We start from the raw sequence: 25,351 nt of genomic DNA, 5'->3' as shown, positions 1-25,351 counted from the left end.
GCCCGTGAGCGAGGCTATACTAAGCAACTTTCACAGCTGAAAATGAATATTATTAATATTCCTATCAACCCTCGACAGATACAGTTCTGTTATGGGCCTTGTGTGTTTTGACAGACTGCAAGTTTGAACCAGAACCGTCAAACATGAAGCAACTCCAAAGAACAAGAGGATCTGAAAGGTTGACATATGATATCACTCTCCAAAAAAACATAACTTCCTCAACAGTTATTATCATTATAAGTGTGATTACCTTTGTTTCTACTGTTGTTTTTTAGTAGCTGTTGTTCCTGTACACTCGCCCACTTGTCTTCAGCATCAAGTCGCAGCTGAACAGAGCTCACAGTTCTGCAGTGATCCTGCAGAGGGCAGCAAATATCCACACACAGACAACGGGTCAGTGGAAGCTCAGTACCAGTTATAAATGTTTCACTAAACAGAGGCCAACTCGCTTATGTTGAGTGTTGGCTGTTATTTACTCATTCAAACCAAGGTTTCTTTTAATGTGTTTGCATGTGAGTGAATGATGAGTATAGTGGGGTAGCCTACAGTTTTCCTTTTTAAGAGGGACAGCAAATTTCGTTGTATGTCAACTTGTGATGACAATAAAGGCATTCTGTTCTATTCTATGTTTACAAAAACAGGCATAAAGCCTCATAGTCTAAAGTTATGTTGCTAACATATTAGCAAACTGTTTCCAAACACGTACCTAGAGCAATAGCATTTATTTGGACTCGTGTTTTTGGCTTCTTAATTCATGTAAGTCCAGTCTATTGTTTTTTGTCTACAGTAACTCCTGAGAAAATATTTGGGGGTTTTCTTTTTCTTGCTATTTAATTTCCTCCACCAGCTATCGCTATCTGCCGTTTGCTGCTGGGCAGCCTTAGCTTAGCATACAGACGGTTTATTCACTGAAAACTGCTAGCTGCTGTTGAACATGGAGATCATAAAAGCAGTGACATTAAAACATACAGTTTTAAAAAATGCTATATGTTTAAACTTTTTTTTTAAACTGAAACATTAGAGGTGTTAAATTGGCTTGAATATGAGTGGACCATTTTTACAATACAAACACTGTAGTCATTTGAGTCCATGTTAACATCATATTATATGTGCCAACAGTAGATGTGTGCTCTTGCAACAGGTTGATTTTAAATTAAAGTACTGATTAAAAGTATGTTGTACACTACATTCGACTTTCTCCAATGTACCAGAAAATATCCATTAACAGTCAATCAAGCACCTGCAATGCACTGCTACTATTTTATTCAGCGTCTTCCTTCCATAACTGTTTTATAGTATCACATTGATGGATTCATTCTCAAAATGACCTCTAGGGGACAGTGTAGAGCTCCACGCAGACTACAGGCTGTGTACATTTAATAGAAGTCTGCACAGTTAATAAAAAAAATAGCCTATTTTTTTTCATTACACAAAATTCTGATATTCTTTTTTTTTCACTTTTTGCACTGAAATGTAGCATGCATCTACATCAGTGGCTTCATACAAACAAGGGTATTGATACAAAAAAGGAAATCCAATATATGTTTCTCATTATTTTGATATTTTATCTCCAGGTTTCAGGAATGCGTTGAATTAAATAATCTGAACGGAAATCCGTTACATCATCCTATGGTTCACAATTAGGCAATTAAAGAATTAATGCTGTTATAAAAGAGACCCATATGTCAGTCAGTGTGTTTCCCGCCCTTAGTGTGGACAGAGTGAGGCGCTGCACCGCACTGTAGTTTATCAAGCTGCGGCTCGGTGGCGGTGCAAGGTGCATCCCCGTCCTGCACAGTCCCTGCACAGGAGGACCGGACTGTTTGGAACAGCTGGAGGTTGCAAGGTAAATATCATTTTAGGTGTGGTTGTTGCTGCAGCAGGTGTTGGCGGAATCGTGCATGTTTGATCAAATGAATCAGGTGAGTTGATTCAAGCCACCAATAGACAATCTGTGGGTATTATAGGTTACTTATTATTATACTCATAACTACGATATTACATGCTCAGTTCATGTTGTGTTAATTGATAAATGCTGTTTAAAAAAAAAACATTTTCGAGTGGTTTTGTGTCCACGTTGCGCCATGTGGCAATACGCATAGATTAACTGTACTAATCTGGATTACAGTGAACACTGCCTGTTAACTGAGGCCCCGGCATGTCTGTTGTACTCATGGAACGCAAATTTAACATGAGACAGAAAAATATCATAAACATCAAATCCAATTTATGGCAGATTTTACACAATATCCCCAAAAACAGTTGAAATAGCTAGTTAGAATAAACATTAATAATGTGTAGATGTAGTTTATCATTTGTGGATCAAGACTTTGGGTAATAAATATGCATATATGTAAATGTATTTGTTTATGGCTATTTGCCATTGGCTGTAGGCTGATATGTTTGACCAATCATAGCTGATTTCTTTGTTTCTTCAGAGACTATAATAGTTTAGGTATGCCCATAGCTTGTTGAGATGAGCTGATGTCACTTTGTATGTATGCTATCCCCTTATTGTACAATAATTTTTGTTTAATCTTCAACCCAGCAGAGTTTTGTGTATTATTTCATTTGTGTTAAGTGTTTTCAAAACATTTCAAATGCACCCCCTCTCAACTGTACATTAACATTGTATTTACTAAATTACGTTATTATTATTACTGATACATGCATTTTAATGTAATTTTGATGTTAGTCAATGTGGAGCTGCTACTATGTATTATTGGGGTAGTTACTGTATAGGAATGCCTTACATTTCTGAACTATATATAATATGCTTTTTATGTAAAATCGGAATCTGCAAAGAATCAGCTGTTTCATGGTTTACTCATTGTTTGAGCTGCTTCAGGATTTGTGTGACATTGTTATTACAATCTGGAGTGACATCTGGACATTTTTTTAGAGTGGGCATTTATTTTAATAATGCATCTTGGAGATTACCATGAGCAGGGTCAGTGAATTAACTCTCATTGGGCCAAGAGAGAGAGAGAGAGAGAGAGAGAGAGAGAGAGAGAGAGAGAGAGAGAGAGAGAGAGAGAGAGAGCAATAATTGATAATAATGTCATCAAGTGTAAACTGGACATGAGACAAGACAGCAGCAAAGGACAAAATAACTCATTACTGCTACAAGCTTCATGATTATCTCCCTCTGATGTGTCTGTACTGTCCCAAAAAATGTCAATGATATGTTCAGGATCATCCTCATGGTATAAAACTCAATAAACTGCACTTTTATAACACCATACTGAATACAACATTCTTCAAACGTTCTTTAAAAACCACAGTAAATTGGCTGTAGAGAAATGAGAATGTTATGGTGTAAATTGGTTGACATGGTTGATTGTGCAATATGTGTTTAATCTGTGTCATCTACTGCGGTGGCATGGAAAAATATGTTGTATCACATTGTACTGTTTGAGTTGTAACCGGAATCGAAAGAAAATATCTGCTTTACATGTCCTCATTTTTTGTTTTTGTTGTTGTTAGTTAGTTTGTTTGTGAGAGGTGAAGTGAAGAATGCAGGGGTACGAGGTTGGTACCAGGCTGCGCTACAGGCTGACTCTGGCCTCCGGGGTACTGGAGTGTCTGTGCTTTGCCGGTGTGGTGTTCGGTTACGCGTCCCTGGTGTTTGTGCTGAAGGACGATGGATACTTTAGTCAGCTATGTGTCAGCGTCCCAGACATCAACATCACCATTGCCGAAGGTAAGCCACTCTTGAATCTGGATGGATACTAGTCCTTTCTTTAAACAAGGTGCTATACACCAACATGTAACTAAATACAGTACATTCCCTGGAGAAAATGTGCAAGCTAGTTGAAAGGAATCACTCAATGAAAAAAAATAGGTTCAATGTACAAGGTATCTTTATTATCCCAGGGGCAATTTGATTCACAGTCAGCAGTAATATAAAGACATCACAGAAAGCATTTAACTACAACAACAAATACCAAATATAAATTACAGTGTCATATACAAGGTTGATAGCAGCAGAAATAAATGACCTTTGAACCTGTTTGTCCTGCATCGTGGAAGATTGTATCCGCACCCTGATAGTAACAATATAAATTCACAGCACAAGGGATGGCTCGGATCAGCCAAGATTGATCAGGCTTCCTTCAAAGATCTGACCTTATACAGGTCATGGAAGTCATTCAAGGAGGTACCAGCAATTTTGCTGCACGCCTTCACAATAGCTTGCAAGCAATTTTTCTGTTTAACAAAATGTGACTCGTGCCAGCAAATAAAATAAAAGATAAGAAGGTGTCGATACAGATACCCAATGGTTACAAAACAGAGGCACACTATGGTTAAACTTTAGAAACTTAATGTTTAAATTGTAGCAAAAAATACAAATACTTTCAATTAAAACTAAATGAATCCATTCTCACCAGCAATGCACAAACTTTTTCCATTTGCCAAAACAATGCCATAAAAGAGCCTCTTTCTATCCAAGGTCCCCTGGGCACTTGCCCAGATTGCCTGTATGGTAGATCCAGCCATGACAATTAAATACTGCAATACTTCCACAGTTTCAGTACCACCTGTAACCTGCAACCAAACTTTTCTGTACTCTGAAAGCTCACCAACTTTTTTAACAACAATTGGAGACATTTTCTAACATTTGATCACATGTGTGTATTTACAATTAAAACATTTCATACAATCCAACTATAAAACAAATGTTATCTAAACAGCCACCTCTATCGCATCTTGAGAATCTTACAATTTCACATTTGTGTGGGAGAGGTCAGATTTCTTTTTTTCTATACAGCTTTGATGTCATATGATAAGGAGTCTAGTATTGACAGGCTAGAGGCATGGAGACTAGATGTTCAAGAAGATACACATGAAACTGAATGGGAAATGGCATGCTTAAAGCTCAAAAACAATCAATCAATACTAGAATGAAGTTATTGCAACACAAGTGGTTAATGGGAACTTACATTACCCCAGTCAAATTGAATCGTTGGTGCCCTTACATTCCAGACACTTGTATTAAATGTTTAGAGGGGAAAGGCACCCTATACCATTGTGTATGGGAGTGTCCAAAATTAAATAAATACTGGGAGAAAGTCGTTGCGAATATGTCTAAGGTTGTAGGAGTAAAAGATTGAGAAATGTAACTCAGTGATCACGTTTCACTTATGTCTGTATGTGTAAAATTCAATAAAAATATTGTTGAAAAAAAAAAAACAATTGGAGAAACTCACCACAAGCTCCAGTAGTGAGTCCCCAACTTCAACCTGTTTCCAAGGTCAACAGTGAACTTTTGATCTCAATTTAAATAAGCCAACATGGACAAAAAGTCCCTACAGTGTTTTTTAATTTATTTTTAATTACATTTCTGTAACAAATAAACAACTCCATCTGCTGAAGTGGATCGTGTAATGTGATTGAAAGTTCCAGGACAGATACTGAATGGATCTTGTGTTACTAATATGGTTTGGTTCTCATCACTTTGGGTCCCATTTGCTTTATATTTTCCCAGTGTCTTTTCTGTCCCTCTGTTTCAGACTGCAGCAGTCAGGATGAGCAATTCTCTCTGGTCTTCACCATTGCATCGTTCCTCAACAACTTCCTGAACATAGTCAATGGCTACCTGTTTGATCGCTGTGGCACCATGGTGACCAGGCTTGTGGGAATGTGAGTTCATAACATGTCTTTTTCCAACTATGTAAAAAAAAAAAAGCTCAATTTCCAAGATGAAGTCATCATCAGCATTAGGCCATATTATAACTGACTGACTGAACATATGTAGCTTTTAGTTTTAGTTAAAGAGACGAAAATCCGACAGCATGATGAAACAAACCCTTGAGAAGTTCAAGCTGCTGCTGCTTTGTCTTCAAATGGGCTTCGGTAGCCAGAACAAGTGGCTAACAGTTTAAAATGAACCACATGGGATCCATGAGCTCAAATTCATATTTCAGTTTGCATTTCAGTTATTTCTACAGTTTACAGTTAGGGTAAAGTGGAATCAGTGAAGATAAAAGTAGGGAGTGTCTGACAGAAGCAGAGAGATTATACTCCATTGACTCCAACATTTTGTTGATTCTCATGTATTCACAGTCAGTATCAAGACTTTGTAATATTTAAATGAATATTTTATGAAAATATGTTAAATGTGACTGGCAAGCTGTCAAACAATGGATAGCAAGAAAGCAAGAAACTGAACTCTTTGAACTCTGAACTCTCTGTGTCTGCAAATGGTACATTTTACTAAAAAATAACACCTAATAGACTCAAGGTTTACGTATGCCCTGCTGATACCAATAATTGGTGTCTACTATTTTAATGTGGTATGACACATGAAGCCAATCTGAACCTGCCTCTTGTCTTGTTATTTCTCTGGCCAAAGATACAATTAGGAATGTTGATTTAATGAGCTTTTTTGTTATACACAACACTGTTATAATCAAAATGAGGTCCCTCCACCAAAATATTAACCAAGATCTGAGGCAACCAAAACATTTGACTTCATATTGTATTCATAAGAACTTATAAGGAGTTAAAATGCTCTCTATTGTGTTGGTTAAATGGCTGATCAGTCTTATTTTTCTCTCTAGATTTCTGTACACCACTGGAACCCTTCTTGTGGCCCTCTCTAGTCCAAGTAGGTGAACTCACACATGCATATGCAACATGCAGCAAATAAAACTATCATGAGAGCACATTTCAGGTAGTTCACTCAGCTTTTCTAACATATTAAGCCAATTCATCATTTTAAGGTATTAGGTAACATTCAAATTAAAAAATACATTAAAAAAAAAAAGTTTATTTTATGAAATTACCTGCTAAACCTGACAGTCATAACAGACCAGTAACTTAAGCAGGGACGCTACCTTATAGGTTTGATTCTGACAGCCTGTCTCTCTGGATTCTTATTGCATTTCCTTTGAGTCTATTTTCAGCACAAAATCTGTGAAATTAAATGTTCGTCCAGTTTCTGATTTTTTTTACATAATGCAGCTACTTACAAACAAGAGTCCACACCCTTGCCAGCAGCTCTGTGAGGCTGTTTTTAAAATTGGCACAGAAGTGCTTTGAGCCAAATTCATTTAGCTCACTATGCCAGTGCTGGTTTGCTAATGCTAAGGAGTAGTGTTTATCATGCTAGTTTAGCATGTTAGCATGCTAACATTTTAAAATTAACACTTAAAACAAAGTACAGTTGAGGCGGATATGAATGTTATTAGTTTTGAAGGTATTTGGTCATAAACCAAAGTACTGGACACATTGAAAATTTGACCTGATGATGGTACTAGATGAAGTTAAGAGATCACCAAAATGACTACAAGGCATCCTGAGAGGGATAAATGTGCATAGTAAAATGTATCAATCCATTATCCATTTGTTGAGAAAACTCTAAATCAGAAATGTCGACCTCATGGTGATGCTAGCAGAAAAATCTGAACATCACCAAAGTCATTAGGGTACATTGTCTGTACACTATGAATATTGCTACCATATTTCATGGTATCCATTAATCCTCCTGTTGTCTTCTGTCGACCATGTAACTTTTGTCCTCCTGGGTCAACTGACTTGACCGACATTACTCTGTAGTCTCTATGCCTATAGCAAGACTTAAAATTTGTCAGATACGTGGAGATAGCTGTTAACCCTCCCAAAGGTGAAATAAGCTCAAATGGCTCCTATGTTAAATACATAATTCATACCTTAATCATGTCAAAGCCATATTTCATTCATAACTCTTAAAAATCTGTTTTCATCTAGCTGTCCAAACCACTGACATTAATGCCACAGGATCAAACTAACAAGGATGTGTGTTTATCATTCTTGTTGGACTCGACAGCAGTACAGCTGTGCATCAGCACTCAAACACCCAACTGTTATCTACTGTAGGCCTACTGGCCGACACTGCGACCATTTAATGTAGTGTTAACAAAGAAAATAACATCCTAGTTTAAGGGTTGACGAGTTTGCCTTCCACTGTCATGTAGCATTTTCAGAGCTGCTTTTCCCTGCCTTGTCCTGCATTGCTGTGGGAGGAATTCTGCTCCTTCTAACTAACATGCAGGTGAATACTCAATAGTATTAGTAGATGAATATGTCAGAACTGAAACATACTGTAGAGCCTAAATATATTTCAAAACAAAAAAATTGGGTATCAATGAACTGTGCTTACGTGTGTCGGTTAAGGTGAGCAACCTGTTTGCTGCTCATCGCTCCACCATCATCACCCTCTACAATGGTGCCTTTGACTCCTCCTCAGCTGTGTTTCTCATCATCAAGGTAAAATAAGCACTATTACATCAAAATACTAAATGTATATACTATATTACAATAAAATACAATAAAAACAATAAGAGTCATCTATAAAGGGTTGATCATTCACACTAGAGTCAGAAAGCTTGATTCAAAGTGGCAGACAAACTAAATATTGGATATTGGATGATTTCACACATAGCCAGAGACTGTGTAGATCAAATATTTTACAATGCCTGCTTTAACGTGCTTTTTTCTCCTCAACAGTAAAAACACATGACATTTTTTTTTGTTGACCAAATCAAGTTTAACTTTTGGTTTCAAATGTGTTGCTCTTTGTCTGTTCAACATAATAATATTTATATTTGAGCAACATGTACATTAACTTACTCCAACATTGTTTTTTTTATCAGTTTTCTTCAAAGTTTAACCACTCATTTTATTGCTTTCCAGGTTCTATATGAACAGGGTGTCTCTCTACGCTCCTCCTTCTTGGTTTTGTCCTTCTGCAGTATCATACACCTTCTGCGGACCTTCCTGCTGATGCCCAGAGCCCACATCCCCTACCCTGTCCCACAATACTACACCTATGGGTGAGAACATTACCTTGTCTTTGCAGCAGCTGACATAACACAGATCTTTAATATGGTGGTATGGTGTTACTTTTCCTGACATGCAGACTGAACTGTGGAAAGGCCAACACTTACAATGTGGAGCAGTCGGAGAGTATGAGGGATGGTAGGATGAATGTTTCACAGGAGTTAAATGGGAGGGACGCACCACCAGAGCCTGAGGATGGAACTGAGGCGCAAGACTCGGAAAAAGGTATTTATCCTAATTTTAAATTGTCAGAATATCTGCTTATTTTCATAGCTGTGAAAACATGAACACATTAATTAAACTAAGCGCCCAACAGAATATACTAGTAGAATATAGTCCATTTATAGAACTTTGAGGCACATCTCAGTGTGATCTTGCACACAGTTGATGTCAGATTTCATGTGAATTTCAATGTGACTTATTTGATTTAGCGGTGAGTTTCCGGAGCTGCATGCTGTCCTGGTTCTTTCTGTGGCACATGCTGTGGTTGTCCATCATGCAGCTGAGACACTACCTCTTCATCGGCACGCTCAACTCCAGGCTCAGCCGGCTGGCCGACAATGACCCCGACCTGGGTAAGTCATTGTAACAGACACTGAACATCTCCATCACACATTCATGTCTATATTTAACTTTATTTTGCATTCTTTGCTTTTCTCTATGGCTGTTTTCTCCCTCAGTAAGTCAGTACACCAATGCTTTTGCCATGACCCAGCTGTGTGGGGTGTTGTGTGCTCCATGGAACGGACTCATCATGGACAGACACAAGGGAAAGCCTCTGACCTCTGGTAAATATCAGTGACCAGTGTGTATGTATGTGTGTGTGTGTGTGCGTGTGTGTGCGTGCAACAGAATAACTTTACTCATTCCTTAAACGTTTTCCTTTGTGTAGGAGAAACAGAGCAGGAGGCGGACCTGCGTTCCTCCTATCTCTCCCTGTTCCTGACCGCTCTGCAGTGCCTGCTCTTCTCTGTGTGCGCCTCCATTCCCATCCTCTCGCTGCAGTACGTCACCTTTGCTCTACAAGTCCTCAATCGCTCCTTCCTCTATGGGGGAAATGCAGCCTTCATTAACATAGCGTGAGTACCTAACACGCACACACAGACAGGAGGTGTACCAAATACAAGACACAACTTACAATGCAATAGTCCAGCAGATAACACCAACTCGGTTAAGGCCATATCAGAAGTGACACAATGGATTTTTCTGAGTTATATAGTTTATATAATTATATAGTTTAACCGGTCAGTGCCAAGTTTGACACCATGTTGTTCCACAGTGTTTGGGACTGTCTGGCCTGTTTGCAACTCTGTAAGAAGCATTGGTGTTTGAATACTCACTTCATGGATCATTAATGTTCATTGATTAATCATAAATAAAATCTATTTTTAAACTAATTTTCTAACCTGGCATAGTTTGGCACATACACTTAATGAATACTGAAAGCTTAAATACATTTATAACTAACAGGATGCATGCCGCTGTAAATATAACTTAAAGGAGCACTCCAATAGTTTTACATTAACATTACATTAAAAAAAAATGTTCTTGTCATGAAGAGTAAGACCTCAGCAACAAGAGTTGTACAATAAAGTTTAAAAGATGTGGGCAGTAGCCCGGTACAGTACCTTTAAATGAATATGCTGTTGAACTGCTGAATTAAGTTGCATTGTGGGAAATGTAGGATCCAGTCTTTTTGGAGTTTGATACATTCTAGAGAATAAAAGTCAAGATATCTTGGTCTCTGCTGCATAGATTTTGACTATTCTTTTTTAAAATCTGTCTCTTACATGGTCTCCAACTTTATAAAAGCACATTGCTAAATCACTGGAATACCTTTTTTAATTAGCCTGAATTGTATCATAATCATAATAGATGCCTAACAAAAATGAATTGACAGTGTCAGTAATCAAAATGTGTAACCAGGACTGACTGAAAGACAATTAATAGAATATGTGCTTACACTTTAACCTATATCCTCAGTTAAATGAACACTTCAGACAGTCTCAAAAAAGCCAGCATGATAAGCTTCACAAGAATTTTGGACTTATTGGTATCAGAAACTTTAATGATGATCCAAAACCCGTACTCTATTCATGGCAGCCAGAAAGTCACAGACAAACTTGTGAAGACAACATGTCTCTCCCTCTGTCTCTCAGTTTTCCAGCCAGTCACTTTGGGAAGCTGTATGGTCTGGTGATGTCCATGTCCGCCATCATCTCTCTGCTGCAGTACCCCTGCTTCGCCCTGGTTAAAGGACCTCTGGGGGGAGACCCCTTTTTTGTAAGTGCTCAAGATAGTTTAGTGAGTTTTACTATAAAAAAAGATATGTATATCAAATCCTTGTGGAGGACACATTTTAGATAGAGGGTATAAGAACGACTTTTTAAGGGACACTGGTACTCTTTGTGCCACTGAATTGATATCAAAATGTAAGTCTATGTGTTAAAGTGGTGGCATAGCTTTTTTCTCAGTAACAGACTTCAGCTAAATGAATAAGTGTTGTTTTGATCTGTTACAGGTGGACATTGTTTTGATTGTCTTCACTCTGCTGGTGTTTATCCATCCAATCTACGTCTTCATCCACTGTAGAAAAACAGCCCGTAACCGGGAGGATGATGACAAGCCTGTCGCTAATAGCTCCAAACTGCCTGAAGCCAAGTTGTAAAAGGATAATCCTGGTAATGCCAGTCTCTGTTTAAATATTTTACTTGAAAGAAGGAAAAACATCTTTTTAGTGGCCTGTCTAGACACTAGAAAATAAAGGTTACAAAGTTTTGTATAACTTTAGTTTAGTTTTTTTATAAGTGCACTGATATAATATGAAACGTTTTTAATACTTGAGAGAACAGAAACACATTTTTTAACATGTTTTGTATAATCCAAAATGTGTCAGTTTAATAAAAAAAAACTTAAATATAGATGTTTTTATTGACTGGACCGTTTGTATTAACCACAATACACAATGTAGAAATAATATACTGTTTGTAGACAGTTTTATTTACAATACAGTAAGTAAGACAAAAACAGTAATTCTGCATGTACGTGAATATGCAGAGTTCAATAATGTCAGTCAAAGACAGTACAGGCATTGTGCTGATAAGCTTCATCCATTGTGTTAACAGTGTACAATGTAATGTTGAAGAAGTGTATCATACTTTGTCAATGTTTTAAAAAAAAACATTTTAGGTTTCACGACACATCTAAAAACATCTTCTGAAATACAGCAGACCTACAGTAACAAAGAGTAAACAATACACATTTTGAGACTTTAAATGTTACGTTTTTATGCAGATGACACATTTTATCCTTTAATTTCTTTAAAATGTTATGTTCAAGTTCTATCACTAATTTACAGACACAATTCAAAATGATTTAAGTAAAATGAAGGAAGAGCAGCATGAGGTGAATTAATATTCAGTCTTTGGATTTTTATTTCACAAGCTATCGATCCATAACGGAAAATAATTCAAAAGTAAAGGCACAGTAGTTTTACACAACACTAACATGGAGGACTTTTTTTAATCAGGACAGACAATTTACACACTTACAGTTATATGTTTGTTTTAAATGAGCATTAAGGAGTAAAAACTAAGAATAACGATAATATCTACTGTAGGATAGTATCGAAACAAGGTAAGGCACTAGGTGCTACAAGGTTGTTGATATAAACTGAAAAGTTAGAAATAGATCAGCAGTGGAGTACTCCAAACTGTACATGACCTGATTTTCCTTGTCTCTAGCTTCCTTGTCTTTAAAAAAATGTGGAATTTAAAATGTTAACTTGCCACACAAATAGGGGCAAATTAAGTAAATGTTACTCAATGAAACGTGGTTTGATAGTTGAAGTTCAATCAAGTATAGAGGCCAACCACCAATTAAAATAAACCCAACTTTTCTTCAAGTATGTGCTTAATTTAAACTTTTATATGACTTCTCTGTGTTCTACATCTCAATGCAATAGCCCGTTTCATCAGAATATGCATCAAATTAATAAGAAAGATGTCTAATGAGGCCTACTGCTCTGTGTGTGTGTGGTATGTGTGTGTGTGTGTGTGTGTGTGTGTGTGTATATGAACATCCTCATATGTCCAAAGTGGGAACATTCTTCATGCTTTCAGTGGGTTAATTTTGATTAAGGTATGAATCAGGGTTAAATTTGAATGAGGCAAATGGTCAGCATGCAGTTCAAAAGGTTACATTTTGAGTTTGTCAAATAATGATTGAATGCTATGTGTCAGTTTAAGGGACCTTCTCCAACACACTGCTCTTGTCTTCATTCCTAAGAGCTGTTTGCCCACCCTCACTGGTGGTCATGTGGTTGTGGTGCAGAAACAGGATTGCGTCTAAACTTTCTGGTGGAATGTTGGCTCTCTTTCTGTACGTCGCTCCCGCTCCTTCCTGCACAAAGTCCTGTGCAGTGTTCCCTGCCACGGCCGGGGCAGCCAGGTAGGCTCGTGCCACTGTGGACAGCAGAGGGAACTGCACCGCTTTTGTCCTCCACCACTGCAGGGGCTCCACTCCCAGCGAAGCCCCCTTGTCTGCTCTAAAGACAGACATCTCCATGTCCACAGACTCCTCCACGGAGCTATGCCTGCTCCGAGGGGTGGAGCAAAACAGGTCTCCAAGCAGGAACTCCATACCAGAGAGTCCGCCCTGTGAGCCTGGGTCTGCAGACTCGCTCTCGTCTGCCTCCCCTGTGTCGCTCTCGTATTCTTCATCTTCGATCTCTCTGAAGTTGATCGGGCGGGATTCTTTGAGCCGTTTGCTTCTCCTCAAGAAGTCACTCTCTGACTCTGGTGACCCAGGGGAGGGGCTCCTCTTGCTCTTACAATGACCTCTCCTCCTGTCCTCCTTCACTATCCTGACAGCCTCTTTCTTCAGCCAATCAAAAGTCGCTGTCTGCTCCTTAAAAATAATCAGGACAAAAACTATTACATTGATAAAATCTTGAGAGATAACAGCAGATAACTATAAACATTCACTAGCAGAGGCCAAACTTATATTCAGGGATTCTTGAACAACTGACAGCCTCAAATGTTCATTAAATGTGCCCTGCTAATGTAACACTCACGCACATGAGCATCAGAAATGGACATGAACAGGAAAACACAAACCTCCCAGTAATTACAATGATTATTATTAAATTGGTTGCAATCTGCAACCTCACCGCTATATGCCACTAAATCCTACACACAGGCCCATTTAGAAGCTATTCATAGGATGGGATATCAAACATCAGTAATGTTTTGGTACCAATCGAAAAAAGTGACCGTTACGGAGACTATTACTGCAAGCTGGCATTTTGAATCCAATAGTTCCACATTTTAATCAAAATATTTGTACTGTATTTTTAGTAATTCATATTGTCATTATTACTATTATTATTTTTACATACTAAAAATTCTTTGTATTTGTATATTAAGAAGTTCCTGCTTTTGTCTTCCTCTGTCTTAAATCAAGGACCCATTGTTTCAAAATGTACAAAGAATTTCAAAAGGTAAATCACAATTATCACTGAAAACTTCATATCTGAAAATAGCAACAGTAACTAAGGGGGCCGGGTTGGCTTTCCCTGCATTTATAACTCACCTTCTCCTCCATGAATCCCAGCCCGTGGAACTGGGGATCGAGGGAACACGCCACACACAAAACCCTGTTGACAACAGGGTTGTCATAACAGCTCGCCAAGCTCCTCCTCATCGTCCTCTTCACCTCTTTCAAGGTGGATGACATGTCTCCCGGCCGGGATACGAGGTGGCGGGAAAGCAGGCCGGTGAGAATGGGTTTGATAAGGGACAGACGGGGGAAGGCCTCCTTGGCGAGGGTTCGACACGCCACATCCAGAGGTTTGAGGACCAAACACAGCTCCTCCATAACCTTCCATTCAGAACGCAAAGGCACGAAGCTGGAAGAAAACGTGTTGGAGGTGGAGTTGGCGTGGCAGCTGCCAGATGAACTGGACTCTGAAGCACTGTCTTCTTTGGACAAGCCCTCCCCTTTTATCTCTTTTACCATATCACAGAAAAGGCTTTTATGTTTGATGAGCATGCTCAGCAGGGGATACAGCTTATTCCAGGTGGGCCGACTGTGAGCCCATGACTTCAGCTCTGCATACTCCTGTTTCGTCATGCCTTGCGACAGTGTCTGGGTGTGGTACTGATATAATTCTTTGTTTAGAGCAGGTGGCAGAAAGAGGGTTGAAAGAACACCCTGGAATTGGGTGAGGGTCTTAGAGATGACAGGGTGTGACATCACTTCCTCAATGCAGCCTTGTACAGCTCTGAAGAAGCATGGGACAGATGGTAAACCTTCACTTGAATGGCTCTGTTCTAAACCATGTGGTTCCTCAGGTGATACCAAGTCATCCCTCTCAAGAAAGGTTGTTGAGTTCGGGTGAGGGATGCTTCCTGAAGCTTCTCCGCCTTTCTCGCTTTTTATTGGTACCAGTCTCATCTTGTTCCTTCCCTCCCCTCCCAGCAAGACCAGATTAGGCTGGGAGATACCCCACTCCTGTGCCATAACTTTCACTTGGGCCTCCACTGCTCGAAGGCTATAGTCTTTCACTCCACTCTCTGTCGGTCTTTGGGTTGTCAGGGCAAGGTTCTGAAAACTAAAGTTAGAGTCTATGTAGTGTGCCCAGAGGGTTAGGTACATGTCAGTATTGCCCTGCCAGTTGTGGAACCAAACATCCACACTTAAAGTGACAAAGTGAGGAACCTCTCTCCGATGACTGGGAGGTCTCCCACGCCTCCTGGGCTCATACTCGATGGGAACAGTGTAGTCAGGTATCTCCTCATTCTCTCCACTGCCAGTTTTCCTCCTCAGGAGCTGAGCCAGGCTGGTCCTGCCTTTAGTGTGCTGTTCTTTTAGGAGGTTCTCCAGCTGGCAAGGTGACGGCAGGTCCTTGTAGGAGGGTAGCAGGGTGTGGATCAGCTGTTTGAAGCCCTCTCCTTCTACCAGAGCTGGCGGCTGGAGATCCATGATGAGAAAGTTGGTGATGGCATCTGTCACTTGAGTAGAAAGTACCAGTGGGAACGTACTGATCAGACCGCTGTTAACCATCATTGCCTGTGTGCGTTGTTGACCTGTTGAGAAAAAGTACAAATCCTCAGTTGTAAATGAGCTTTGGCTCGTCAAGTTGTCATTCACATTTGTACCTAATTAATGAAGTAAACCTGTACATACAGAAGTTAGTATTACAAAAAGACCTGTTTTCTGACTCACATTTTGACCATGAAGTCTTTACCGTACCACAAGAATTTAAAGGGAAATACAACTTGTATCTTATTTTTGGCCATTATTCATTTTCACGTAAATTTTAGTGACTCAACTGTTGCTTGTTTACAACCTGAATTATTGTGCTGGACTTACTGTAGTGATGTTGCATTACCAGATCTCAGCAATAACTCCGGTGAATACAATATTATCATAACTGACAGACATGAAGGTGAAAACTATGAAAATAAGGTTCAAGTTGTAATAAACCTTTCTTTTATTGACTTTGATATTCTGATATTTATTGTGCATCACAAACAGGTAGTAAAGAGCAATAGTTACCTATGGTCAGAAGACTGCGTTCCTTGTTGATGTCACGTGGTCTGATGTGGTGCTTGCTGGTCAGATGGTTTTGGATATCTGCAGCTCCTCCCCCGCAGCCCACTCGCTCCCCACACAGCTTACAAACCGCTGTGCTTCGGTCCAGCGGTCGCCCAGTGGGGTCCGGCTCGAACCCAAAGAAGTACCAGGGGCTGTTGTGCGTGGCGTTCGGGTTACTCAGCAGTTTCTCAGTTCCAGGCATAAAATCATACTTTTCCAACTGATGCAAGCCAGGTGATGGGAAGGAGATGAGCGGGGAGGAGGTAAGGGCAGCGGCAGAAATGGCCCCCAAATCATTAACTGCGTCGGGGTGTGACATGGTGGTCACGTCGTTGATAATAGGCATGGGGCTCTGTGACTGGCTGTGGTCTGACCACAGGGAGGAGCTGCTGGGTTCTGGGAGAGTGACCAATTGGATGTCCTGCAGGAGCCTCAGAACCGTCTCCTTGTCTCCAACTTCACATTTCACATTCTCACCTGTAACCCCCACCAAAAACAGATGCACAGGGTATTGATTTATTTTAGCAAGCTAATGAAACAATTTTAAAAAAACTTCAAAATACTAGATTTAATATCTTTGTGTCAACTGTGCTGTCCCATTTATTAACACCCAGACATTAACCTGCTCCCACTACAGGAGCAACACACTCTGAACAATAACCCACACCAGTATCCTGCCAATGTCACTTCTGTCTGTTTAGAGACTGGTATGGTCTTTAACAACACTAATAACAATGTAGAGTGTGACATAATGTGTTACTTTCTGATGATGGATATTATTCCACTCTGTCATACTGTTATAAACTCACTCAGATACAGTCAGCAGCTGGTTGAAGTCATTGTTCTTAAAAAAATGACTTGAACCATATATTTTTTAATACATCAGGGGCTTTTGAGAAAACATTGAGAGCTGCACCCCTTAAAGCAACCCCCTAGCTCCGCCCCTGTTAATAACACTGTCATATGTATTTTTAAATTGGTATTGGTATCAATTAGGAATGAGCTGAAAACTTACCACAATAAAATGTTACTGTCGGTTGATATCGATAATTGATATTTTAATGACTTATTTTTTAAATAAAGGACAGGAGAAAAAAGGTTGAATTTAACCACTTTATTTATTAAGGCACACAGGTAATGACTTCCATGTTAACACTACAATAAAAAGCACATACAATAATAAAAATAAAGAATAATAATAACCTCACCTTGACAACTGTCAAACTGTTTTATTGCAGAGTTTCCCTTTGTTGTGGATCGTACGTGGGTTTTTTCTGCAGATGTTGCAGATGTTACAGATGTGGATCGTAGTCGTGACTGGCGACATGTTTCGTACTCCGAGGGATGAGAGCGGCCCAGGTGGTTAAATAAGTTTGTAGTATTCCCGCCTTTGGTCTGGACGATTCTCCTGCACAGTTTACACACAGCGGTGTTCTGCTGGAGGTCAGACTTAAAATACCCAAAAAACATCCAGACTGACGAGCGGGGATCTCTTTTTTTGTCAACTATCTCCTCCTCGTCTGCACTCATCCTCAAACTCCACGTTGTTTCTGTTGTTCTCCGTGTTACAACCGGGTAGTTTTTTTTTCACACAAAACTTTATTCAGCAGGGGAAAACAGGGGAATGTGACGTCATATTACGTCAGGCCGAAACAAGTGCACAATAAAATAAAGGATGAAAACAAAACAAACCAATGCAATGAGAGACAAATAAAGAAAATAAAGAAAAAAAAGGAGGGACAGAGGAACTTAAATACTTGTTTATGAATAAAGACTTTTTTCCAATGAAAAAATCATATGGTTTGGAGATGTGTTACTCATATAGTCATATTAACAAATTACATATTTCAGAGTAAAACAGTGAGTAAACATGAGAATTTAAATCAGACCAAAATGTCATTGTTATTTTACACTAAAAGAATGAATGGATAGTTGTTTCACCAGCATGTCCACAAAATGAAGAATTATAACATCCTCATATCTGGAGATTATAGAATTCACATGAAATATGTTTTTCTAAAATGTTTAAATTAACTTCTTTGAGGAGTTAGGAATAAAGCAATTTTCCTCCCATCGATCAGAGAAAAGTGCCAAGGAAGGAAGCTTTTCCCCTTCCTCTCTTGATTTTTTTCACAAGGGGCCAGAGCTTGTCTCTTCTCTATCCTCTGGAGACAGTATCACTGTTAGCCGCAGAAACTTGCAGCCTTTGGCGCTTTCCACACAAACAAGATGATAATAGTTCAGTGGGATATATCCTTCTTTTCTTCTTGGATGATCAGCAATATCAACACCCTCCTCCAGATATTCATGAGGCCCAGGAGCACAATATCCAATATCAATTACCATTTTTCTCACATCTTCATTGGCCTCCTCTTTCAATCAGTGTAACTTCAAAGCCCAGCTCCAACTGTAGCGTTCACATTCAGCAGATCCTGCCTTTAAGATTCAGTTTTGTTTTCTCAGATCTTCAATCTCTAACTCTGCGTGCTTCAGAATTTCTTTATGTCAATTAACATCAACAAGAAGTTGTTAAACTTGTAGAGGACAGTTTCTCAGCTTGTTCAGAAATTGCATCTGTTCACTGAAAATCTTGTCGTCGTGTTTGTTGGAGAGTTTCCAGATTGCTGCCAAGATGTCTAAGCTGCCATTACCACTGTCAGTGTTACCGTTAGATTCATGCTTCTTCTTTGTGGTGACTGGTTTCAAGTGAGAGTTGATGGGGGGGGAGCAGAAGATGTTGATTGTGCCATCTAAATTAGCTTCAACCACCATTTTTTCCATACCTGGTACATTCGGATCCACGGAAGTATCAGTGTCAATCACGTTACCATTGGTTATTGAATTTTCCTTCCGTTGAGTCTGAAGTTTTGATTCAAACCTTTACTGTCTCGCCTATACAAAATATGTTCATATTTACACTGAGAACTAAATGTATATTATAATAGGCTGTTTATGAGCCAGGGAAGGGGCACACTTGGGGTTTGTTTATGTAACCAAACTTTGCATATTTGTTATGTGCTTTCATTGCGATTTATATCTAATTCATTCAAGTAAAACTATTGAACAATTTTCTTATCGCTATTGATGACGTGTCTGTCGCCTCAACATATCAGTATTGGTTTATCACCCAGGCCTAGTGTAAATAAATTGATTAAGTGTATTTGTGTTTGCCCACTTCCTTGATCAAACTGACCCTCGAAGGATGAATATTATTGAATAGCCTGTAACCCTCAGTGCAAGCGTGTTTACTTTGTCGCTCATTTCTCTGCCAGGGCTCAGTCTGCCCGCTGCTGTCAATCACACACCAACTCACCCCTTCCCTTCCATTCCCTTTTTAAATAACAATAACCTATTAATACTAAATTCAAAATAACACTGGCATTATTTTTTGATGCAAAAATAACTTGAAATGAAATGTGATTTCAGTTGGACTTTAAACCTGATGTAATGCTGATTTTTTACCACTTGGGGGCAGCAGAGTTGTTAGTTGTTGTTGTTTTTTTTTAACTTTACACAACCAGCAGTTACAGAGCAACATTATCATTCATTTGGAGTCGTGTTTCTATCCACCTGCTGAATGTAAGTCCAATATTCACTCTCCTTTACCTCTAGTTGAAGTGTCCAAATATCTAGCTGCTAAAAGCTCCACTGTGTTCACCAGCAAGTCTACATTTAACTGTCTGTTGCCGTTTGGTGCTGAGCAGGTAGTGTACAGTAGGTCTCTTAGAGCTTTTATTTTCATTTTCCTGCTGCAGGGGAGCAGCAGAATCAGGTGTCTGTAGGATACTACACTACAAGCGATGCCTTTGCAATTACACACTGTAATTTCACAGATTGTTATTATAAAAAGTATTGATTCCAGCCGCTTTAAGTTCACAAAGGGAATAACCGTAATTGATCTTGTAGCCTGCATCTACAACATGACAGTAATGTATCACGTAATGGAATAAGACTCACCCATCCCGAGGCCCAGCAGGGTGGCATAGTCCTTGCCGATCCAGACCCTGAGCTCCGCTCCCTCTGTGATGGGCTGGGTGACCCTGTAGTAGATGTGACGGTAAAACTGGAAAACGACCAGGTTGTGTTCTTCCTCCCTGCTGGTGTATGTTACATATCTGAAACAGAAAGAAAACACATACAGTATGTAACTGTGACAAACAAAGTGAGTGTAAAAGAAGTGAAGTGATAGGGATGGTAAGATGTGCCCACCTCATCCAGTTAGATCTGTTTTCATCAGAAGCATCGACATACACAAAAGCAGCATCATCCCTGATCTGGAGATGAGAACAAAACAACACATTTTATGCAACTACTTGATTTCTAACTGCCTCTATATTATAAACATCATATGCACTTTATTATTCTGTAAGGATTTGACTACTCACAGCCCAGGCATATTTGAGGTTAGCAGGCATTTGTGCCCTGCACACTTCTCCTACATAGGGTCCAAACATTACGCCTTGCTGAAGGTGACACTTGGCGTACACCTTCATCTCTCCCATCTGGTCCTCACCAGACGATCCAGGACAAGATAGTTCAGACCCAGCAACCCCACACAGGCACAGACAGGAGGGCAGAGAAAGCACCGCTCGGTTGGGGCCGCCATGGAGCCACGGCTCCCCAGGCGGCAGCACGGCATCTGGGACATAGTTCTGGTTTGCAGCAGTCTGAAGAAACGGAACATCCTCAAAGAATTCCTCATGGTTTAAATCCAAACCTGTAAAATAAAGAAATAATTAGTCACATGTGAAAATAAGGTGAGATGTTATTACTGACGGTCCAAAGGAAGACTTCATGGTAGATGTTTAGTGTTGCTTTTCTTAAGTAACACAAGAAATTAAGCAACACGAGAAATTATAGACACAAGACCTTCTGAGGATGTCGCAGCATAAGTATGTGAGTGACATTATAGTAAACAAAAAACGTTCTAAACATCAGTTATTTACAGCAGAGACAAAAGCTTTGAGTTTGTTTTGATCATTTTATTTTGTTCCTCCACCAAGAATAATCAATTTGTCTTTAGTATCTTTCAGCATCCATTTTCATGTCGGTTCACTCAGAGTTTCTGCAGACATTTATCTACATAATTCACTTGGAATGTAATTACTGCAATAATGAATCCATTGCAGCACTTGTGCAAATTGTGTGTACTTGAGTGAACTTCTGTTAGGGTTGCCGACTTGTCTGGTGGCAGACCTGCTGGGCCAGCTGAATGTCTCTCTGGCAATGTCTCGCTCCACTGCTTACATCTCCCGAGGGCTGTCGTCTGGTGACTCCTGAGGGAGCTTTCAGACCTGTAATAAAGGTTACATTTATATATCATTTTACCAGCTTTAATGTGATACGAGCAAAATAAGATTGGCAGCACATCAATACACTTATCTTACCTGTGAATAACAGATATAATGTCTCCCTTGTCCAGGCCTTTGTCACACAGTTGGTGAAAGGGTGTGCTTCTGATGCAGTGATTGGTGTAGATGACTGATGTGCCAGCTTCTTTACACATGCGAGCCAGCATTGAGCCCAGATAATTGACTCCTAAGGGGACGTGGCTGTACCACATCTTATCTGTGAGCTCCTTTTTAGGCTGTAAGTAAAGGGCAGCTGCGTTGGATGGGAGCTTGTTGAGGTACTTTAAAAGAGAAGTGATGGGACAGAATTCACTCCCTGGCTTCTCATCCATAGAACATCGACCCTTCTCGTTATGAAACTTTTTCTCATCCCCGAAAGATAAAGTGCAATATCTCAGTCCTCTCTCATCTTTTCTGATTACAAATGAATCTGGCTTCAGATTCCTGTTGGCCTGCTTGCCTCTACGGCCAAAATAAACCTGTATATCAAACCAGACCCTGTTAAGAAGTCCCCTTGGAGTGCTGGTGTCCATGACATGTGAGTGTCTGAGGATGCGGACATCATCAGCTGACAGCGGCTGGTGGTGTGATGTTATATCTCGACCCGACCTCCTAATTCTCTTGAGCATTCCCATGAATACTTTGTTGGCTGAGGTGAATTCTGCATCTCTCATCAAGCACACGGGCCGGCTGACGGGATGCTCTTTGAAGTGACGGTTTATTCCAGCTCTCAGTGCGATGTAACTCGCAATCCCATACAGCTCGCCTTTGCTGTTGCGCACCGAACCATAAAAGTGTCTCAGCAAGCTGTTTAGCTCAGTTTTCTTCACTGCCTTCAGGTCCACCTGGAGGCCCTGGGACTCCAGCCAGTCAACGAAGCAGTTCACAGCCCATGTCGTCTGCTTCTTTGTAACCTTACTGATTTCATTCCTGTTGTCCTCAAGTTCATCCAGCTCCAAGTCTGACACCATTGCATGTCTGGAAATGTCAGTGGTATTTATCTCACAGTCTTCCTCTTCTTGTAACTCATCTTCTTCTTTCAGTATGACCTCCTCTTTAGTTGTCATATCAGCTTCAAACAGCTGGTCTGCATCCATCCTGACAGAGCTGTGTCTTTATCATAAATGTAAAGGTGGTAGGATTTGCCCACGTAAACACAGCGGAGTGATACCGCGACAGTAGCTCGGTTCCGGTGCAATACGCGGATTATACCACAGTCATTATCAGCTTGTATTGAACGGCCAGGTCAGCCTGTTATGAAAGGGGGGTTTAAAAGGCTAAAATGGCGTCTCTGCCAGGCCAGTATAGAGCTCTTATTAACGACACATCATTACACCGGGACAGTAAAAGGCACCTCACTTAAAAAAAATCGTATTTTAAAACAAAAATGTCCCCTAATGGTACCTTTAGCTCCTTACACCGGCCTGCATGAATGATGTTTAGCTGATGCCATGGCAACAGCAGAGGTATAAGACTGCCGTAAACATGACTTGTATGGCACTTGTCGTGGGCTCCTCACATGCGCATGCGTACAATCGTCTCTTAAGTGGTTAAAAAGGTGTTTGTTATAGCGTCAAAAATCTACACTCGGCGTTATATAGTGTGCAGTTTATCATTGCTCCATAATATGAAATACAAATGACATTATGTATGAATTAATTTGTTATTAGACAACTAAGAAAAAGACGCATTTCAACTGTTATTACTTACTAACAGATGTTACTCCAGCTGCGGCCAAGTGTAATGATCCGCTCTTTAAATGTGACATCACAGTGCATGGTGGAAATAAGTTACACATTCATATAACATTGTAAATACACTGTGTGCCAACATAGGATATTCTGCAAAGTACAACTTACCATACCACTAAAGTGTGTTACTAAATTGCAAACATCTACTATCACAGCATGCTCACTTAGGCTATTGATTTATTTTTGCACCTCTGACTACTCTCTATTTAAATGTAACTTTATAAACAACCATTGTAGTGTCTGCATGTTGTCAAGACTTTGGGGAGTGGATGCATGTAGTAATTACAATGGTGGTCAATGCAACAAGACCCGCAGCACACTTTAGATACAAAACACTTGCAGTGAAAGCAGTGAATTTGGTAGTAAATCACCTTGAGTCTCAAACAAAGCTCCGGAGGTCGTGGAGGAAGCAGTCTCGAAAAAATCAGCACGGTGTCGACGTCTCAGATGACTTCTTAAATTCGTGGTGTTTCCACCTTTTGCGAGCACAATTTTTCGGCACAAACGACAAATTGCCTCGCCGGAGTTCAGTGGCTGTCCCTTCTCATCCGCTTTCAGGCCGAAATACATCCACACGATAGACTTGCTTCTTGGTTTGCTGATGAGATCCATGTTTGTGTGGCCCTGTTTCTGCTTTTCTGCAGGCTGGCTGTCCGCGGGCTGCAGCCTCGCTGCAAGACATGGTATGCATAGAGAGGACAGCGCATGGGAAATAACACAGATCTCTAGGGTGCAGTTTATCTTATGCGTGACATGGTGAAATGTTGATGATGACAGTGTGCTGTGTGGAAAAACATGACACACTTATTCTCCTTATGATCGGCGCAAAACTCTGTAATTAAACTTTACGCTTTTGAGATAGAAACATTTTAAAGTGTTGTATTCTAATTCGTAGGATACATGCCAATGCTAATGTTGTGACTAAAGGTACAACTATACTCTCAAATGTCTTTCATTACAAAACACACTGGACTTTTAGTGTTTGTGTACACCTTCTATCTGCTCTGTTTCTATGCTACCTACGTCTTTATAAGCGGACCAACGACAACACACTGCGACTGGCAGGGTTGCCAGATCCTGATGTCAATACACCAACCTGCACAAACCTCCAGTCCAGCACAAATATTATTTAGGACATATATTTTTTCATGTCCTAAAGGTTGATGTTCCAAATATTTAACATTTGAATTTAAATACTGACAAATGTATACTCTCCCCCCGTAATTTACCTTTCCTAATTGACTTAATTCACTTGTTTTTTTTCTATTCTTGACCTTTGGAGAGTTTGGTGATTGTATGAATGCTTCATTTAATGTATTGTAACATTGTATTTTTTTCACATTATTACATTGTGTATTTTTCTAATGTTTTTTTGTTTTTCTCTGACTGGTGACACGTATGCTTGGGGTTAGTTGTGCTCATCAGTCCAAATAATCTTTGTAGTCCTCTATAACTTACCCCTTACTAACCTCTAGAATATAAGTGTTGTGATGCAATTTCCCACCTAAAGAGAGAAGTTACAGCTGTGTATGTGGCATTACATTGATTCATTTGGCAGAAAGTTTTGTACAGAGCAATTAAAAAGAGGTAGATGAAATCAAAAATGACAGTTCAAGTGCTTTTACTTGTTTTTCTTTTTCCCACCTCTGGAAATGAGCAGAAACCCATAGCTATTTTCATGAATCTCCAAGACTGGCACCACACAATACTTCTTTACTTTACAGGCTGTCCTACCTGCCATCATAGATGAAACTGCTAGCACATCCTTGGGCATCTCTGATACTGCTCTGTTGACTGTTTCCTCTTGCACAAAACAAAACGTGGTTG

The 25,351-nt window shown here is 39.8% G+C and overlaps 2 protein-coding genes across 2 annotated transcripts; one reads left to right on the top strand and one right to left on the bottom strand.

The window, feature by feature from the left end:
- Positions 1-1,910: 1,910 nt before the first annotated feature.
- On the top strand, positions 1,911-11,491 carry LOC134000913 (equilibrative nucleobase transporter 1-like). Its single transcript, XM_062440426.1, has 13 exons — positions 1,911-1,922; positions 3,487-3,703; positions 5,514-5,643; positions 6,564-6,610; positions 7,959-8,035; positions 8,158-8,250; positions 8,677-8,816; positions 8,903-9,048; positions 9,255-9,398; positions 9,504-9,611; positions 9,716-9,902; positions 10,983-11,106; positions 11,345-11,491. The coding sequence occupies exons 2-13, from the start codon at positions 3,517-3,519 to the stop codon at positions 11,489-11,491; spliced, it is 1,530 nt and encodes a 509-aa protein (XP_062296410.1). The 5' UTR covers positions 1,911-1,922; positions 3,487-3,516.
- A 412-nt stretch (positions 11,492-11,903) lies between these two features.
- On the bottom strand, positions 11,904-24,169 carry LOC133990392 (uncharacterized). The gene is made up of 7 exons (XM_062428694.1): positions 23,896-24,169; positions 20,808-21,139; positions 20,632-20,696; positions 20,380-20,537; positions 16,384-16,899; positions 14,416-15,911; positions 11,904-13,731 (listed from the first exon to the last, which is right to left on the bottom strand). The coding sequence occupies exons 1-7, from the start codon at positions 24,134-24,136 to the stop codon at positions 13,066-13,068; spliced, it is 3,474 nt and encodes a 1,157-aa protein (XP_062284678.1). The 5' UTR covers positions 24,137-24,169; the 3' UTR covers positions 11,904-13,065.
- Positions 24,170-25,351: the final 1,182 nt, after the last annotated feature.

This window comes from Scomber scombrus, chromosome 2 (genome assembly GCF_963691925.1).
Source record: "Scomber scombrus chromosome 2, fScoSco1.1, whole genome shotgun sequence".
NCBI lineage: Eukaryota > Metazoa > Chordata > Actinopteri > Scombriformes > Scombridae > Scomber > Scomber scombrus.
The sequence above is the reverse complement of the archived record's forward strand: the minus strand, read 5'-3'. Positions and strand labels throughout refer to the sequence as shown.